The following is a 20348-nucleotide window of genomic DNA, read 5'->3' as shown; positions in this document are numbered from 1 at the left end:
AGGACACAGGCAATTCAAAGTGATAGTATGTGAAAAAGTGAGATCATATTAATAACCTCTCGGTAATTCTCTGTTTTGGTAGAGAGGGATATGGATATTTACGTCTGTGTCAAAAGGGAAAATTTATTGGATTAGAGAAAGTACCAGTTAACATTGCCGTTCACATAGATTTTGTCTGTGGAATGTGGAGGTAACAGCGGATGTCAATGGCAGTACGGATTTTTCCGCTGCTGAAATATGCGATTGCTTATATCAATTGTGTAAGAAGTATCAAGAGTGTATGTAAATTTTGTATATTTCGCCGAGTGAATAGTAAATTGTTCTAAACGATTTCATGCCTATCTATACCGAAAAACATGCATCCAGAATCCTCTTCCGTTCATTGTAGGCCTTTAAGATAGTTTATGTTTGATAGCCTCTATATGCCGCCAACGTTCTTCGGCCCTGAGGAGTCCGTGTTCAGACCTCAGGAACGGGAGAGTAGCTGTGATCTAGCTGAGTCGTATGGCCGATAACTTCTCATGTGAGTGGATTAAGTATACAATCCCAATGAGGAGAAATCGGCACAGACCAAAAAGATCCCTTGACTATCGACTTCCGTGGAGCATGGTCCCATGTGTTCGTGACCCGAAAGGGTTGGTTTGTTGTCACATGGTCCCATGAGTCATGGGGGACGGTGGGAAAGGTTCCAGTATGTATGTATGTATGTATTGTAAACTTTTTATGAATACTGATAAATAATATCTTGAATAAAATATATAAATAAAATTACTCAAAAACTTAATAAAATTAATAAGCATAATTAACCGAAATGTCCGTAGTATGGGCGCCAGAGTTCACCAGAATGGATCCCTCGAATTTAGATAAGAGCATGATAAACTTTATATCCTAGGGCGTGTACATAATGCTGCGTACTGGTACATCTGCTGCAGGCCTTACCCAACCTCCTGAAAACGACTAATTAGGTAGGAACTGCACCTAGGTTCATCAATAACACTGATTCTAAAATAGCTAACTATATTCTTAACAAATTCCGTGCATGAGCACCTCATCAACATACAACATTATACATATAATACACACATAAAATATTGCTGGAAGACTCCATATTTACAACAACAACAATAATAATGAAAATCGTGGGAAAACGAAAGCGAGAACTAAGCTACCATTTGTAGATGGTCCGATGAACAATGTACATGTATGAAGATAAATACCCTTCACTGTCTCTATATCAATTCGACTTACCGATTCTCATAATCGGCAGTTATCACATCACACAGATACTGTACCTTGTACTACTGTGTTCACATATTTTAACACTTGTTGTAAAGATATATACACACGTCTGTCGATCCTCAACATAAATTTATGGAAAGTCTGAGATAGCTTTCACCAACATATAATGCTAGGCCGCCACAAGTGCTACAATACTTAATGCGCAAGCACTCTCCACAATCAGCCACTTTCCACGAACATAACAAGACTACGCTCCACGAACGTTTGAAGTCCAGTCCATTGCAGCCGTGTCACTTCAGTACCGTGTATCAGCACCACTTCCTTCCCGTACAGTGCCTCAGTTGTAGTTGTAGTTATCTTCCTTCTCGTTCCTTTACCTTCACCTTTACAATCACCCTTACAATCTTTAAGGTTGCCGCCGTATGATCAACCTTTATAGACATCAACATCCCCCTCCTCTCAGATGATACGTCTGGATTGGTGCTTGCCAGCCAATCATGAGTGATCTCAAGTCAAGACCAAGCCCTGAACTACTTCTTCCTCCCAAGACAATAACAAACTCTGGGGTATATTCCATGAGTCACCAAATTGTCCTAATACAACAACAAGCTCATCTCATCAGGCTGGGATATATACATGACTCATGAATTTCCCGACACAAGTACATCACAACAAACACTGGGGTAGCCATATGACTCATTCAAATTACCAGAGTTATTAAAGCAATGTTTTCCCACTCGTGCAAAACAAATTACTCATACCTACATATGTGGATATCTTCCAGCTTACCAATATAAATGGCAAAATATACAAATGAAATAATAATAATAATAATAATAATAATAATAATAATAATAATAATAATACAAATCGAATACTGACAATAATATCTCTAACTTCTACATATAATTCTGGGGTGTGATATATGTACTATCACAGTATGTATGTATGGCCAGGATCAAAGAGGGTAACATTATATGAATATCAGAATTTAAATGTACTTGTTATAAAAATAATTAATGAAACTAATTTCATGAAAAGAGCATCTTATTCATTCATTCATTCATTCATTCATTCATTCATTCATTCATTCATTCATTCATTCTCCAGATGTATGTCTGTCAGGTTTTATTCACTAAGAAACCAAATGATGCGACTCGGTTATCCCAAATCTCAGCTAACAGTGTGGCTTTATTTGTTTCAGTAAAATTTTGTACCTCCGACTTCAAAATTGTTAACATCCAAGTCCAACCACAATCTAGTAAAACGTTACATTGCTTACTTACCTTCTCGAACTAGTTCCATCAGCCATTAGCATTCTCTATTACCTACTGACGACAGTTATATCCATTGTTTCATGTACACACAGTTTAATATTTAAGTGAAATTAATAATTTTTGTCTGGTGGTAATAAATACATTTTCTGATTATCTTCAAAATCAGAAACATTCAATTCTTCTGAGTTTTGGATAATTCCAGGAATAATAATAATAATAATAATAATAATAATAATAATAATAAACTAGTTTCAGTTTTAAGGTAGGCATTCTGCTGTAAGGGTTGCACAAATTAAATCAAAGCTGAAGTACAAGTGTTGTTATTTGAAGGAAGGGAATGTGCACATGCATTTGAATGGCTGTGTATGTTGGGATGAAATTTGGCAAGTCAAAAATCATTAGTGTACTGTTTGAATGTGAGGAAACAGTGTGACTAGGAATGGTTTACAAGTAACCATGAATTCATCCAGAATTGCTCAGCATCAGTTATTCAGTTTATGGTGGCATAGCAGAGCCGACATTTACCCTCGTATGAAGGAGGTGTATGGGAATGAGTTATCATACCCGGTGTTCAGATGGTGTTCGGAATTTTACCATGGATGAGTAAGGACGTGCGACAACCAGATCAGGCACAGTGGGCAGCCTGTTGAGAAAAAAAATCAAGGGATGCTGGTTCGCAAGCAATGGAGATTGCAAGACACCGTTGAAGAAGAGTTCTGCATTCAACCAAAGATGTTTGCTCAGGGATCCGTTATCAAGTGTACTGCTAAGATCCTTGAACCAGACATATCACTCTTTACTTCCTGTATATTCATGTATTTCAAACAATAAACAATTACAGAAACCAACAGAAGTCTCAGTTTCATTTGGACAACCCTTATAATATTTCAGAGGAAGAAAAATGAATACCATCCATGTTGTTGTGATACAATAATAAAATTGAACCAAAGTATTAATGTGAAATCTCAACATTAGTAAAACAAGACTACATACTTCATATGCAGCAGCTGCCTTATTTCAACTGCTGCTTTAACCTTTCTCCTGGAAATGCAGCCCTTCTTCATTGCTGCTTTCTCCAGTTTCAACAGACTTTTTGTTCTGGTTTCAACACTTCCACCTAAACACAAGAAAGCTATTTATGAGCCAAAGTATACCTTAAAACTGAAAAATCAACAAGCAATTAATTTAAAAATAAAATCTAGGAAGAGTATATTCTGAAATGCTACCAGTAACAGTATTATTTACATACTCACAAGGTGAAAAGAAAATTAATAGCAGGAAACTATGTTTCGGGTCTATTATATGAGCATGTAAACAAATTGAGAAGCTAAGTTATATTTAAGCTGCTAAAATACAATGTACAAGAAAGAACAATATGCTAAAACAGCCAAAAAATACCCAAAAAAGGGTACTTCAACTTTAGTAGTTATCTATCAATTTCAGTTTTCCCCATATAGTTTATGGTAAAACTCAAGTATTGACACAACAACAAATAGCTTATTGTGAATGAAATAACATTGTATGGATATGGATATTGAGAAAGTAAATCAACTGTTGAAGCAAGACAAATTTTTAAACAACGAGTAATTTCAGCTTCAGAAAATTAAGACTCTTGTCCAGGTCACACATCGTGATCTTAGCAAAGCTTTTGATATCTCTACCATTCAGTCTTAATTGCAAACTTGAATTACTATGGTGTTAAGGATGAACAGCTTAATGTTGTTGTTTCCTGAGTAATCAAAGATGAACAGAAGTGGGAAAAGTAAAAATGACTGATCATATTTATCGTGGAATCCCATATGGCTGTCTTGTAACTTGGGAACAGATTTTAAGTAAATACACATTTTTAATCATTAATTATAAATATATACTTTCAAAACTTCTGCTATAAATTCATAAATTATTTTATTCTTTATTATGTTATGATTTTTCAATTCAGTTCCAAAGCTCATTAAATATAGTATATGTTAATGAGAATGCCTCATGAATTAATTTCTTTCTTGAATGTATTGCATCTTGACCCTGACTACAGGTGATGACTAGCTTGCCCTTTCTTATATCTATAAAATGATGGCATGTGCCAGCTTGCTCCCTTTCCCTTTGAAGGTGAATCCTTCATCTACGAAAACAAGCAATGCATTTGTCTTGAATATTCTTCAGTCATTGGCATTGTTCATTGGCATGAAGTGTTAGGTGATATAATGCCCTAAGTGAAGGCAAGTGGTCGTACTCATTTGCCACAATATATTGCTGAATTTAATGGAATTTGTGTAAGTGATGGGAAAATTATACTCTGTTAAAAATGTGGGACGTTTACTCTGCAGTATTGCTCACAGGAGCAACTGCCACCTTGGGCACAGCGATAATCGCAGATGTTGATGAAACAAATGACAAACCTGTTAGAATGTGCTGTAATGCAAAAGTCTAGTGTTTTCAAAGGAGCATTCATGGAATTATACTTACAGCGTGCTTTCTGGTTGGAAAGACCATGTAGGGTCCTTGATAATAATGTTATTGGCTTTACATCCCACTAACTACTTTCAGTTTTTGGAGATGCCAAGGTGCTGGAATTTAGTCCTGAAGGAGTTCTTTTATGTGCCAGTAAATCTACAGATACAAGGCTGATGTATTTGACCACCTTCAAATACCACCGGACTGGGCCAGGATCGAACATGCCAAGTTGGGGTCAGAAAGCCAGCGCTTCAACTGTCTGAGCCACTCAGCTCGGCTCTAGGGTCTTTATCTACTGGATCATCTTCTTGCCGAGATAGACTGGACAGTTTCCATCTCTAGGAGAATGAAGACCAGGGTAGTTAGTGCACCTATAAGGAGGTCTGCACTCTTCCACACCATGAGCTCCTCTTCCACACGTAGACACACGGACCGTTTCTAACAATGAGATACCATATGTCCAAACCTTTAGCATAGATAGCACCACATGGGAGGTGGGATATATGGCCTCACATCGCAAGGATAGGTTGTAACCTTCACTTTCTCTTGTAACAATGACAATTTGAAGGAGACAATGAATGCATCTGTGGCAACGTCTTCACCATCGACTTTGCATGTACTGCGCTGGACATGCGTCACAGCACGGTGCTTCTTATCTTCCATCGACTCATCATCAGTGTTCAAGATGAGATCACAGTGAAAGATAACTCCACAAACCAGATTCAAGATTTTGTGCTCTTCCACTTAATGGGGATTTCACCAAAGTGGTCGCATTTGAGCAATTGATCAGCCCGAACTGCAACACGTGTCTTCAATAACAAGCTACAGTAGCACATTTTATTTAAGTTGTCAAGTTTCCCGTAGACACCTTCACTGTGTCTACTGAACAAGATAGACTTCATCAGCTTGAAATCTCGCCCATCAGTTCTAGCTGCAACCAGGAACCTAGTTAAGCTGGATCTCATGCCTTCATACTGAGCTTGTTCCCAGGGTTTTGTCCCCCTCAGGGCATCAAAAGTTAAAGACTTGGGTGGCGATCCACCCTGGACAGACAGTAGAAGTTTATTTCCAGCCATGCCTGGAAACATCCAACCCTAATGCCACCCACTCTGATCAGGGGTCTTTGCAGCCAAACCAAGCAGCCAAAGCAATACCCACCTGGTTGTAGCAGGTATTCCCCGGGGTGCGATGTTGGACAATGCCTAATATGGGCTGACTGAGGCAATGAGCACTATGACTCACTTCCCCAAATAACCGCAATAGCATGTACCCCGTAGCGTATACAGAGTGTGATAAGTATAGGGAAAAAGTATAAATAAATTGTTAAATAATATGCTCTGGCACTCAGCTGTGTGGGGGCGTGCATTGTCAGGCAGATACTACTGCCGAGTACATGGCACTCCCACACAACGGGCTGTGGATACCACCTGGGATTTTGAGTGTGATTGAACACATAAGAGGCCCCTCCCTAAGCAGCAAGTACATCCAATTTTGATCAGTATACAACAAACCCTCACGAAAAAGAGGAAAAAAAGGGGACAGATAGCCACATCACCCTTTTAGTCACCTTCTATGACAGGCAGGGATAACCTGTGGATGTATTCAGACCCTCCTATCCACAGGGGCTACAATTCATAGTTCCAAAGACAATCCATTTTTGGGCCTAGATCGCCCCATTTAGTCTCCTCTTACGACAGGCAGGGGACACAGCTGATATATTCTTCGTCTCCGTTCCCCACCCAAAGGGGTAAGAGCATTGCAAATTGACCCTCCCATATTTCTTTTGACAGCAGAAGAGATTGAGAGAGCAAATGGTTCCACTGTGACACAGTTTAAAAATTCCTTAATGCTGCTCTGGCCACATGGAAGACAGTATGATGATGTCCTGATTTTCATCACATATGAAAAAAGCCGCTAAAGCCTTGAAAGTTCTCTTCCTTAAAATGTTCCATCTCACATGTCTAGCCCACGGGCTGCACAACATCGCCAAAGAAGTAAGAAGTTGTATCCACATGTTAACAAATTGTTGCATTTTGGTAACTTTATAATGATGTTTGAAGTACATGTGCCTGAACAGTACAGTATTGGCACAAGAGGCGACATGACTAGTCAATGACGCTTGACACCAGACTTAAGGTGTTAATTGGTAGAAACTAGTATCTCATTTTGGCATGAACCACCAGACCATAGCACCTAAGTCTATGAAGTCGGTAAACTCCATAATATAAAAAGGAGATTCAACCTCCTTATTGGAAATCACAAGCACAAACTTTGTAGTGATAGCAGAGTTAGGAAGCAGTGCTGGGAAAAAGGAGAGAAATCCGTGGTAGGTAAAAAATAATTAATAAGGGGAAAACAAAAATATTGAAGAGGAACAGATGAATTTCAACAAACATATTCTAACAAATATATTTTGTTTTCATAATGAGTGATAACAAGAGAAAACAGTTACAGTCAAAATTTTTGAAATAACGACCAATTTCAAAAAGTATAGATTCTATCCATTTGACACCAAGAAGGAACACATCACAATGAGGCTTTAGAATACAATGACTAGATTCTGAAGAATTAGATTCTAACAATTTAGCACCAAGAAGAAAAAAGCATTTGTTTAGATACAATGACTCATTTCAAAAGAATTGAAGTTTAACAGTTTGATATACAAGATTTGAGATCAAAGACTACAATAGGATCACACTTTCAGGGTGTTTAAAAAGCATTTCACCACCAAATACGTATAATTAAAAGAGAGAATGTCACAAAGAAAGAAACTGGAAAAGGATGGGAGAAGAGGAATAAAGGAGATCGAATCCTGCATGAACGTAATATAGGCTATAAAATTAATGGAAAACACACGAACGCGGTGCACTAAGTTTTGCTTTAGGTGAATTTAAATAAAGTTGAACTTCTTAACCACATCTTGACATACAGTCCAGCATGACAGAGTTAACTTTAAAGAGATAGAGAGTTTAAGTTCTCACTTTTAAAAGATGAACACAAGCCACCAAAAAGCAGCAAGATAGAATGTCCACCCCTTCCCACAACTAGTTTCTTCCCACCACCACCCCCGATGCCCAATATCATCCGACTCCTCACCACCTCCCTTTGCAACATCCCTGCAACTCAGCACCACCTCACCCTCCACTTCCACCCTGGTACACTCATTTAAAACCCACTCCTAGAGTACATCCCCTACCATTCCCATCTCCGTAACCAAGAGACCTCATAATTCCACGTCCCTAAATTCTACACGTCGTTCTACCCATCTCCCTCATTCAACCCTCCTCACACTTCTCTTCACATCTCTGGCCTGGGAGACAGCATTACTCTCTAGGGGCCCGCCCCGCCCTGTGGGTGGAGAATGAAACATATTATAAAAACATTATTGAAACAGCCCAAAGGGCAAACAGGAGTGTTAAATTTCCTGCATGAAAGTCCGAAAATAATTAATTATGATATAGATGTTGATTCCCATAGGGAATCTGAAATATTTGTCCTGAATGAGTAAATTTATAATACCAATATAAATGGTCCGTTATTGGACATTATCAATTTTCCAGCTAACTCATTCTTGGTTGCCAGCATTTCGCCCTTGTGTGCTAGGGTGGGCTCATCAGTTGGTACCTAGCACACCTACCAATACGCTGGCTAGTGCATACCGTGGAGGCCACTGCGTAGGCTAACTGGAGCCACCAGCAGTGCCAATGCACTAAGAGACTTTGTCTCATCACTAAAAATTGATGCCTGCTTGGCCATCAGATGTGCTAGCACACGAGGGCGAAACACTGGCAACCAAGAATGTGTTAGCTGGAAAATTTATAATGTCCAATAACGGACCATTTATATTGGTATTATAAATTTACTCATTCAGGACAAATATTTCAGATTCCCTATGGGAATCAACATCTATATCATCTGATGGCCAAGCAGGCATCAATTTTTAGTGATGAGACAAAGTCTCTTAGTGCATTGGCACTGCCGGTGGCTCCAGTTAGCCTACGCAGTGGCCTCCACGGTATGCACTAGCCAGCGTATTGGTAGGTGTGCTAGGTACCAACTGATGAGCCCACCCTAGCACACGAGGGCGAAACGCTGGCAACCAAGAATGAGTTACCTGGAAAATTTATAATGTCCAATAACGGACCATTTATATTGGTATTATTAATAATTAATTAGCTCACCCAGTATTCATGCTTGATAGATTTTTGCAGATTGTGCAAAGAACACGCACTAAAATTGGAGCTCCCTCCACTCCAAACCACAGTCGAAGCCAGACTAATTTAATCGGGCGAAGTTAGCCCATTTATAGAAGGACACAAGGATCATCCTTGAACAGGAAAGAAGCACTGAAAAAGTTCGATGACGTCACAGATGACGTAGTGCAGAAACAGCTGGAAAGACAAGCTGCACAGAATGTAGCGAGCGGGAGCATGATGATAGTGGAGCATGAAGCAGGCGAGCAGGTAGCAAAAATATATGTAGTAGTAGGAACAAGAGATGATGCTGAACGGAGCAGATAAACAAGTAGAACACAAAATTGTTGATTCTTATAAATTAGGAAGAGCACGTTACAAAATTGATTTTGAACACAAAGAAAATAATCTTGAAATCCCCCCTCAAAATTGGGATAGTTAAGGAAATAGCACCTGGGCTCCCTCTACCTTCACAACCGATTTTGACCAGGTGGGGAACCAGGATCTGTGCTACTGTATATTACACCAACAATGTGCACAAGATATGCGAGATAATCAATGTTATCAGAAGATGAAGCTGCTTCAGTTCGTGAGGTGAAAAAGTTTCTATATTATCAATATATTATCAAGAACTCAGTAACGATCTGGCGTTTATGACAGCACAATATGGTGTGCTAAAGGAAGCAAATACAAAGACGGAGAAAGGACATGATACGCTTATGTCACCCATGGTTATCATTGACGATACAGTAAACCAGCTACTGAGAGCACCAAGAGACTTAAGGTTTGGCTGTTAGCGATGAGTGGAAATGAGTTGAGTGCAAATAAAGACCTAGAAAAACTTCAGAACTTTCATGACATTCTGAAAGGTGGAAGTACTGTTACTGACATGAGCATATTCAAAATAACTTTTTTAAGTATGCTCCAATCACTTGAGTTGAAGTGGAACAATCATTTTCTGTGATGAAAACCTTTCTGTGGCAGGCAGTAGTCTGACGGTTTAAAACTTGTAAAACATTATGTTGCAGCATGTAATCAAGAAAAGAAAGTAAGTATGCAAGTGTGATAGAGAGATGTATTAAGAAGCTTGTTTTAATGATTTTACTGCATATTAGAGTTATTTTTAAATGCTATTTTGATAGTTTTCTGCTTATTTCTTGAATTTTAAGTGCCTATTTACCTGCCTATTTTAACCAAAATAAATAACTCAACTTCCACGCTCTAATTATAAGCAAGTTCTGCCTGAACTTGCTCCTGATTGGGAGTATGAGCAGGAATTCCTCCTTTCACTACACTTATTTTTAGAGCTTGTGGTCATGGCAGTTTTCTGCATTCTGACTTCTTATTACACATTCAATACTCCTACTCCAGTGATACATGTGCCCATTGTAAATTAGTTTCTAGCTTTCCTCAGACCAGGTTATAATCTGAGGTTTGTTTGACATTTCAATTGAACATTTTTGCACTATTGTTAAATAATATAATTTATAATAATTTTGCAAGGGAAAGAAATACAGAATTATACTAGGGAAAAATGTCTGGGAATGATCCTAACCCTAGATAAAATAATACCAATATACAAATCACAATGAACATGATAAGGAGAAGTATTATTACACTAAAGAGGCTGAATAAATATGACTTCATATCACATTAATACTGGGGCCAGTAGTAGTTACTGTTTTGCTTCTTAAAAACATCAATCGCCACCATCACCACATGACACCTCAGATGGCCTTCACTTGTACCATGATGGTACATGTAAATTACAGGTTTTGTTTACAAGATTGATATGGAGGTACATTCAGGAAAACAGGGTGGACTAGGGAGCAGTGATGACAGTACAGAAAGCATGAAGTCAAGTAAGGATGACAAAACTCCAGTATTCGGGAGATAGTGGGTTCGAACCATACTGTCGGCAGCCCTGAAAATGGTTTTCCGTGTTTTCCCATTTTTACACCAGGCAAATGCTGGGGCTGTACCTTAATTAAGGCCACAGCCGTTTCCTTCCCACTTCTAGCCCTTTCCTGTCCCATCGTCGCCACAAGACCTATCTGTGTCGGTGCAACATAAAACAACTCGTAATAAATAAAAACTGTTATTGTTAAACTGTAATAGTATTGTAACAAAGGAATAGAATTAAGTATATATTTACCAGATATTGTAATAGGTAGGTACTGAATCATGGCTGAGAAATTATATCGTGGAATGCAGAAATGTTCTCGCAGAACTGGAGTGTTTATAGTAGAAAGAGGTTACGAACTATAACAAGGGGAGTATTCATATTGGTAAAAGAATAATTTGTAAGCTACGAAAAAGTTAAGGATGAAAAACATGAAATTTTCAGTGAAAGACTTATGTCCAATGCCAATAGGCAACTTCATGTTAAAAAAAAAAAAAAAAAATTTTTTTTACAGTCTTGCTTTACACCGCTCCGACACAGATAGGTCTATTACAAGTAATGAATTTAATCTTGGTCCGTGGTGGAATTTGTTACACAGATAGGTCTTACGGTGATGGTGGGATAGGAAAGGGCTAGGAATGGGAATGAAGCGGCCGTGGCCTTAGTTAAGGTACAGTCCCAGCATTTGCCTGGTATGAAAATGCGAAACCATGGAAAACCATCTTCAGGGCTGCCAACAGTGGGGTTTGAACCCACTATCTCCCAGATGAAAGCTCACAGCTGCGCACCCCTAACTGCACAGCCAACTTGCCCGGTACTTCATGTTTTTGGGGTGTACAGACCTAGCAAGGCTGACACTAATGCTGATGCAGAGTTATTTGTTAAGACAATCAACAAGAAGTTCTATTGTATGCTTCTGACTCGAGTAAATAAGTAACTATGTGAGGAACCAACACAGAAACAAATGTTATTGTAGCGGGTGACCTGAACTTATAAAATGTTAACTTGGAAGGTAATGCGAATGACAAAGCATGACCAACAAATCTATATATATATAAAAAATAACTTGTCCTGACTGACTGACTGACTGACTGACTGACTCATTGCTGAGCCAGAACTACTGTACATAAAGAAATGTAATTTTGGGGATACATTCATATCAATATGTAGGTGCTCGCTAAGGGAGGATTTTTGATACCTGGTCACCAAGGGGGTGAAAAGGGGGGTGAATTTTTAAAATGAGGATATCTATATCTCAAAAACTTAACAGTTTACAGTCGAAAAAATTGATATTTGAAATCTCCTTTAAAAATAAAAAAAACACATTTTTTGTTTTAGGAAAATCCTAATAAGGGGGGGAGAGAAAGGAGGAAATTGGGTTGAACACCTTTTATGAGGAGACTTATATCTCAAAAACTGAAGATGTTACAGACATGAAAATTGAAATGTGAAGTCTCCTTTGAAAATAAAGAAAGACGTATTTTTGTGTTTTGGGATAATTCGATGAATAGGGGGTGAACGGGAGTGAAAAATGGAGTGAATTTTTAGAAAGACTATATCTGCAAATAATCTCAGACATATAACATATTACAGATTTGACAACTGGTATTTGGAATTTCCTGTAAAAGTAAAGAAACATAGGTAAATTTTTTTTCCGTTTAATCCAATTAAGGGGAACTGAACAAGGGGGTGCATTTTTAAAATTAGCATATCTACAGTGTATCTAAAAAACTTAACATGTTGCAGGCGTAAAAATTGGTATTTGGAATCTCCTTTAAAAATAAAGAAACATGTATTTGGTAATAAACTTGGAAGGGTGGGGGAATGAAAGCGGCGATGAATTCCTTTTACGAGGATACATATATCTCAAAAACTGAAGATGTTACAGACATGAAAATTAGTATTTGGAATCTCCTTTAAGAATGAAGAAACACGCATTTGTTTTTTTGGAAAATCGACGTAAGGGGTGTGGGGTTGAAATAAGGAGTTGAAATACTGTATGATTATGAGGATACTTTATCTTAAGAAACTGATGCTGTTACAGACGGGAAAGTCGGTATTATGAATTTCCTTCCAAATAAAGAAACATGTACATTTTTTTTTCCGGAAAGTCCACTTAAGGTGGGAGAGGGGTGGAAAGAAGTGTAGAAGAAGAAGTTGAATTATTCTTATGAGTATACATTTATCTCAGAAACTGAAGGTGTTACAGACTTGCAGACATGAGAACTGGTATTTGGAATCTCCTTTCAAAATAATCCAGTTAAGGGGCTGAAAAGAATTGGAAAAGCAGGTGAATTTTAAAACTGAGTACCAGTATATCTACGTTATATGTCAAAATCTTATCATGTTAAAGACAAGAAACTTGGTATTTGGAAAGTCCTTTAAAAATACGGGAACCTGTACCTTTTTGTTTTCGGAGAAGGCAGTTAACAGACGGTGAAGAGAAGTGAAAAATAGTTAAATTATTTTTTATGAGGATATTTATATCTTAAAAACTGAAGATGTTACAGACTTGAAAATTGGTATTTGGAATCTCAATTAAAAATAAAGAAACATGTCTATTTGTTTTCGGAAAATAGACTTAGATGGGGGTGAGGGTGGGGGAAAGACTGATCAAGGGGTTGAATTCCTTTTATGAGGATACATATATCTCACAAACTGAAGATGTTACAGATGTGGGAATAGGTATTTGGAATCTCCTTTAAAGTAAAGAAAACATGTATTTATTTTTTCGACTTGAGAGAAGACTGTTTCTCACATGTACAGTTCTATGTTGCATGGTCGCCTTAACCCCAAAAGGTAATTCCACAAATATGGTTTACAAAAAATTTCTGTGGTAAATGAAACTCAATTTTTGGGTGAGGTTTTTTTTTCTTTTTTTCTGCTAGTTGCTTTACGTTGCACCGACGCAGATAGGTCTTATGGCGTTGATGGGACAGGAAAGTGCTAGGAGTGGGAAGGAAGTGGCCGTGGCCTTAATTAAGGTACAGCCCCAGCATTTGCCTAGTGTGAAAATTGGGAACTACGGAAAACCATCTTCAGGGCTGCTGATAGTGGGGTTGGAACCTACTATCTCCGGAATACTGGATACTGGCCACACTTAAGCGACTGCAGCTATCGAGCTCAGTGGGCGAGTTTTTATACTTTAGGAATTTTCAGATAATGTCTTAGTACAATGCTGAGAAACGATTACTTTGAGCAAATTACAAAATTCAAGCGAGCAAAGCTGCGGGTAATTGCTAGTATTGAATAAGTTAATATGAGAAGGACAGTTGAATCAGAAAGTGATGAAACCAACTATCAAGAAAAATATTCTAGATGTGGTGATGTTAAAGCCAAATTACCTTTACAGAGAAACTGAAGCGATACGAAAAGCAGCTGGGATTGATAAGATTTCTGTGAATATATTATAGGCAATGGGTTGGGAAATAGTGTTATATCTGAAATACTTATTCGATTACTATTTGCATGAAGAAGTGATACCAAATAAAATAGTTGCAATTATAGCCTGAGTGTACAAGGGAAAGAGTGATGAAGTGGAAAATTACAGGCCAGTCAGCTTGAGATGTGTTGTTTGTAAGCTCTGGCAAAGCAAATGGTATGATGGTAAATGTTTCACCAAGAGAGAAAGTCTTCTGAGATTTATTTATTGTGTTGATGGGGTGATAGTACATGATGATACATGGAGCAAGGTTATGTCAAATTGCTTGTACTTACAGTCAGTCTGAATTGCTCGATCTGGTGGGGCTCTTATTTTCTTGATAATTCAGAGAACACAGTACTTCACCCTGAATCCCCAAATTTATTTCATCTTTGACATCCGTAGGATGAAGATATTCTGAGAGCAAAATCATACCTCTCAGGCATACAAATTACCAACTATTTTTCACTGAATAATGTTGGAAGAAAAACTGGTACCAGCTGGAAGATTACATATAGACTTAGTCAGAAAGTGAATTAATTGGAGGATTGAAACTGAAAATTTTTATTTGTCTCAGTGGGCCTAATAATTTAACAGAGGACGGTACCTGAATGAGCATCCCCTGTCCTGTGCAATATACTTCGACTTCTCTCGGATTCATTTTCTGTCCCAGTTCCTTCCCACATAACTTATCATCCCTACCAATTTCAAACTCGCATTCATTGCATTCGTCAACATATTGATCTAATTCGTAACAAATATCCTCTTAGCTGAACTGGTTATATGCAGCCAAGTTTCTGCAATGTGTTTACATTCAGTCAACTGTGTTTCATTAAGAAAACAAAAACACTTTTACCATTCTGTGCAGGTCACTTGTATCTAGGAAGCATAGGCAATTTACTGGTTCCAAGAAGTTATGTTTAATCAACAGATGGTAGCAGAAGTCTATTTGAAAGTAGAATATGCTCTACTATGCAAACTGCAGTAGACAATGTGAAAGTCCAGTATGCTTTACTTTGCAACCTGCGGGGAAGTGTTAAAGGTATGGTTGATAAGGTATCACTTTTGGAGTTCAACTCTGTCTTCATATGAATGCCTGAAAGATTCTGCTACATTAAGTGCTTCTAGAGCAATATCCTCAAATTTCAGGTTGTCATTTTGGGCAATATTGCAACTTCTTTCTTCTCGTATCAAGGGAAGACTTAGGATAAGAGACTATCATTCTGCTGGGTCAGTACTAATAGTTGTTAACCCATCACAAGACCCTGAATATTACCAAATATTTTACTAGATCTTGAGAAAGCAGTTTCTCATTTTCAAAATTCCCATTTCCTGAGGAATGCATATTGGACAGTAAGCTTCTGTGAGTGCTAACTTCAGTGGTATACAGTTCAGTCCTATTTCTCATGGACTTTCAAAACCTCATTTATGTTTTCAGACTTCGTTGCAGGAGTTCCTTCTGAATTGTCCAAATCACATACTTTGTTCTTTTCTGACAAATGTTTGTAATCTAGGTTCTGAAGAATTTGTATGTTTAGCAATATTAGGATAACTTGCTGAGTCACTGTATGTCCTAGATCAAGTATATTTTCCTCCTGAATTTCAGGACACTTTTCAACTACAGGAGTTGCTAGAAGAGCAAGAGAAGAGTGTTTAATGGAAGGAGTGTTTGATTTTTTAGTCTTATCTTCAGCACCCATGTCTTCTTATCAAAGAAATGAATGTTTACTACTTCAGTCTTTTCTTCCTTAGGAAACTGCTTTCTCATCAATCAGAAGTGATGGCACAGAAACTTTTTTTTTCTTTTTCTTTTTTCTTTTTTTTTTCTTCGAAAGACGCAGAGGTGAGTGGCTCAAAAGGCAAATACAACCTAGTTTCCCTGCAAGATTGTTTACTGTACATCTATCTCTCCAGAAGGAACTTCTGGGCTTATGTATGCTCAGCATAACTATTTTTATTAGATGGTATCTTGCTTGCCTTTTCTGCTTGAACAACAATAATAACTGTAAATAGTACAGGCAATTCAAAATGATGGATCCGATTTCATAAATTTATTCTGTGAAATCTAATAAACATATCATAATGTGAAACATGTGCTAAGAACGGTAAACTCTCAAAGTTTTTTCAGTAATATCACAAGTGTTCTATGTGAGCACTTCGCGTAACACAACATACATCAAGCTGATAGTCTATCTCCTGCCAAACCTTGTGTAGTGTGTTGCAGTCAACCTCTGCGATGTGGGCACGAAAGTCATCCAATGTTAGTGGAAGAGGTGGTACGTAAACATGATCCTTTACGAAACCCCCACAAGAAAAAAATCACATGGGGTTAAGTCAGGGAACACAGTGGCCAACGAATGAGAGTTCAATCCTCCTGAGATGCACGACCTATCCAGCATTGTGCCAATGTCTTGTTGAGATGGCTCCGAATGTTGCCATGGTAATGCGGAGGGGCACCATTCAGTTGAAGGATGAAATCTCCACTATCCCCTTCAAGCTGTGGCAGGAGCCATTGTTACAGCATATCAAGAAAAACATTTCCCGTCACAGTAGTTTCAATGAAGAAAAAGGGTCCATAAACCTTCTCATGGGAAATGGCACAAAGCACATTCACCTTGGGAGAATTGCGTTGGTGTTCAACAACTAGATGGGGATTAGAATTTCCCCAGATCCTTATGTTGTGTTGAGAACTTCCTAACTAGCTGACTTATTTTACAACATATGTAAATCTGGATTAAATTGAAAAATCTGAATATCTGCATTTAAAATGGAAAATCTGAAAATTAACATTCATTAAATAAATTACACACTCGTCGAACCTTGTACTCACACTTACTTGTTACCTGCTTACTTACACATACATTATTTGAAGGGCGCCAGCTGTCACTCAGTACAGCAATAATAGAATGAGACTCTTGACCATCTCTAGGGTGTGGGGTAATAAGCTTACTTTTGACAACATACCATATAAGTTCTGGGAAAAGGAGATTGGCGTTCGGTTTCCCCATTAATTTTGAGGTTAAGATATTTTACTGTCAATGAAATGAAACTCTGAATTCGTTTGATAGAACAATATATATTCTTTAAATAATATATCAAAAAATAGTGAGTCTTGTTGCGATAAAACAGATGAGAATATGAAATTATGACATTGCAACTGACAGAAACTAGGCATGAATTTGAATTCTTCTTGACCGGACATTTAACAATTTATACGAAATATTTCCCCTCACTGATTCACTTGACTGTACCTTCAACACTTTGAGTGTAATTACGACGTAATCCATTGCTCTGGTGTTTACTGTAGATGTGTCACGCCTAACTTGGTGATACATCCTTGTGGCTGCTTCTTCTCCATATCATCTGACTTCTTTGTAAGTCAATATGGTATGACCTCTTGGCAGGTCCAGGGTTGCCCTCTCTGACTCCATGGTAAGCCCTTGCGTCCGTGTCTTCAACTGAGTGAGCGACCAACCTTGTCCTCACTCTCTCAATGACCAATAATTAATGGCTCACTGAGTCTTCTCCATCTCTCGTTCACACTTGTTGGCTGACCACTTAAGGCCTCTTGATCTAGTAGACTACTTCACTGTACTGCATCCGTATAAGTAATGACTGACGCTACAATGTGCATCCACCTTATATAGAAGTTGGTTGACACAACTACGTAATCTCCAGAAATAACAATGACATACTCCCACCTACGCGACAGATATTACACACAGTGGTGAAATAGCCCCGCGGCTATGACACCGTGCGCGCATATCCTAAATAAATACGATGACATAGCCATGGAGTGGCGATGACTTGGCAGAATCGCCAACTATATTGCACAATGCACCAACGTCACATCCGATCTCTGATATATACAACAATTCTCACTGTACAGGTATTGAGTGTTATACTACACATACGTATATATGTATACATCAAAGTGCAATCTTGCAAGCAACAGGCAATTGCAAAATTGAATAAAACGGATAATTACAATAATAGTACAATATCACAGATAACATAATAATAATACTGACATAATAATAATAATAATAATAATAATAATAATAATAATAATAATAATAATAATAATACAGATATCATCTTGTAACGGGATTTGAACCGTTACAATTCGCCTCCCTCATAAATAAATCGAAGAACAAAGAATCGATTGATTTATGAACAAAATTATATATATAACACTGACACAGATAAACACTTTAAATGAGTATACAACAATAATTTTCTTTTTCAACATCCATACATTTTATAAAATATCACAAATATGAGAATTCTTCTCGCACATTGCCATCGTAGATAACTGTCCAGTGTCCTATTCTCTCTCTTTCTCTCATACAAATCACAAGAGTATAGCACTTGATTTAACACACACAAATAATTTTCAATCAATATACAACATTCTTCTCCTTTTTTTTTTTAACATATCAAAATATTTTGTGAAAATTCACTTATATGAGAACTTTTCTCGCATATGGTTATCGCAGATAACTGTCCAATGTCCTGTTCTCAGTTTTGTCACACAGAACATGACAATGTAGCACTTATTCTTCCAATGCACCAATACGACACTTGGTTCACACGCATATCGCAGATGTTAGTTTTATTTTGCCAGTTTCTCACAAAATTTAATCATCTTACTCTTATTTCAACAAATCTCACGTGAAATACTTCTTTACATATATAATACTACAAATACCGACAATATCCCCTTCCTGATCTTTTAAGGAATATGCACACTTCCCGATACGGTTCACAATAGTGAAATACCCCTGATAAAAAAATAACTTCAACATATTTCCCGCCTCTGCAGATGATGAAAATGGAACTCTGAGTAGCACTCTGTCACTCAAACTGAATCAATTTTGCCCTTATAAACTTACATCTCTCAATAGATCACATCCTACTCGGCAACAATAATTAAAGAATCAATACTATGGCTACAAGATGGTTCAATTATTCCGTAATCCAGCATAATGTTTATCTGTTCTTAAACGTCACTAGCATTTTTAAGTTGAATGGGGTACTTACCTCCCACAAACGATGAATGGTCATTTACTACAAATTTATGTTCATATACGTGTTCTTCCTCACTTACCACTAAATACCTCACGATGCTTACCTAACATCGCACACAATTACTCCTCCTGTAATTCACTCAAATTACCTCACGTCACTGCCTCATACCGACGATCCCTCAGATCCTGGTCGTATAGACACGTAACACACGTTAACATTTCATTTCCTCTCACTAGGAACAACTTCACTTACCTCTCATATATTTCAAAGAACACACGTCACCAACACACTTACCTCAGACCATCATAATTAACACGTACTTCTTTGCTAGTTTTTCTCATAGAACAAACACACACTACCTAAATTAAAGTCTACTCTACTTCCATGATTTGCAACCAAGTCAGCTCCTAAAACAACTGAATACACAAGTTCTGGTACAACAAGGCATGTCTGAAACTTACAATTATCTGCAATTATGATTGGTACCGCTATCATTTTATTTACTCACTGTGACTTACCCAACGGCTGTTATAAGATCTGATAGTACCTTCACTTACCTTCTTCATATCACAATTTCCATCATCGGAGTTATTCCCTCACTACTTACATCACATTCTCGGCATTACAAGTACTTACATCACTTACCAGAACACTTCTTACGTCTAACTTACTGCTACTATTAATTACTTCATGATCTACGACTACGGCACAACTTAAATATCTCACTTAACATTACTTAGGTCACAATCACACTATTCTTAAATTTACTTTCACTACATAACTACTTATAATATATACCAGTTCATCTTCTACCTTCGGCCTGTCCACTTAAC

General features: G+C 37.7%; 1 protein-coding gene across 1 annotated transcript in view; it reads right to left on the bottom strand.

Annotated features, from left to right (window-relative positions):
• Positions 1 to 20348, bottom strand: part of l(2)k01209 (lethal (2) k01209) — a 331401-nt gene that overhangs the window by 285185 nt on the left and 25868 nt on the right. The window contains exon 2 of the mRNA XM_067139775.2: positions 3510 to 3633. Coding sequence (XP_066995876.1) covers positions 3510 to 3633 — 124 coding nt within the window. The remainder of the gene's footprint in view (positions 1 to 3509; positions 3634 to 20348) is intronic.

Source organism: Anabrus simplex, chromosome 2, assembly GCF_040414725.1.
Source record: "Anabrus simplex isolate iqAnaSimp1 chromosome 2, ASM4041472v1, whole genome shotgun sequence".
In the NCBI taxonomy this organism is placed as follows: Eukaryota; Metazoa; Arthropoda; class Insecta; order Orthoptera; family Tettigoniidae; genus Anabrus; species Anabrus simplex.
Note: the sequence above shows the minus strand (reverse complement) of the source record. Positions and strands in the feature narration are given on the sequence as shown.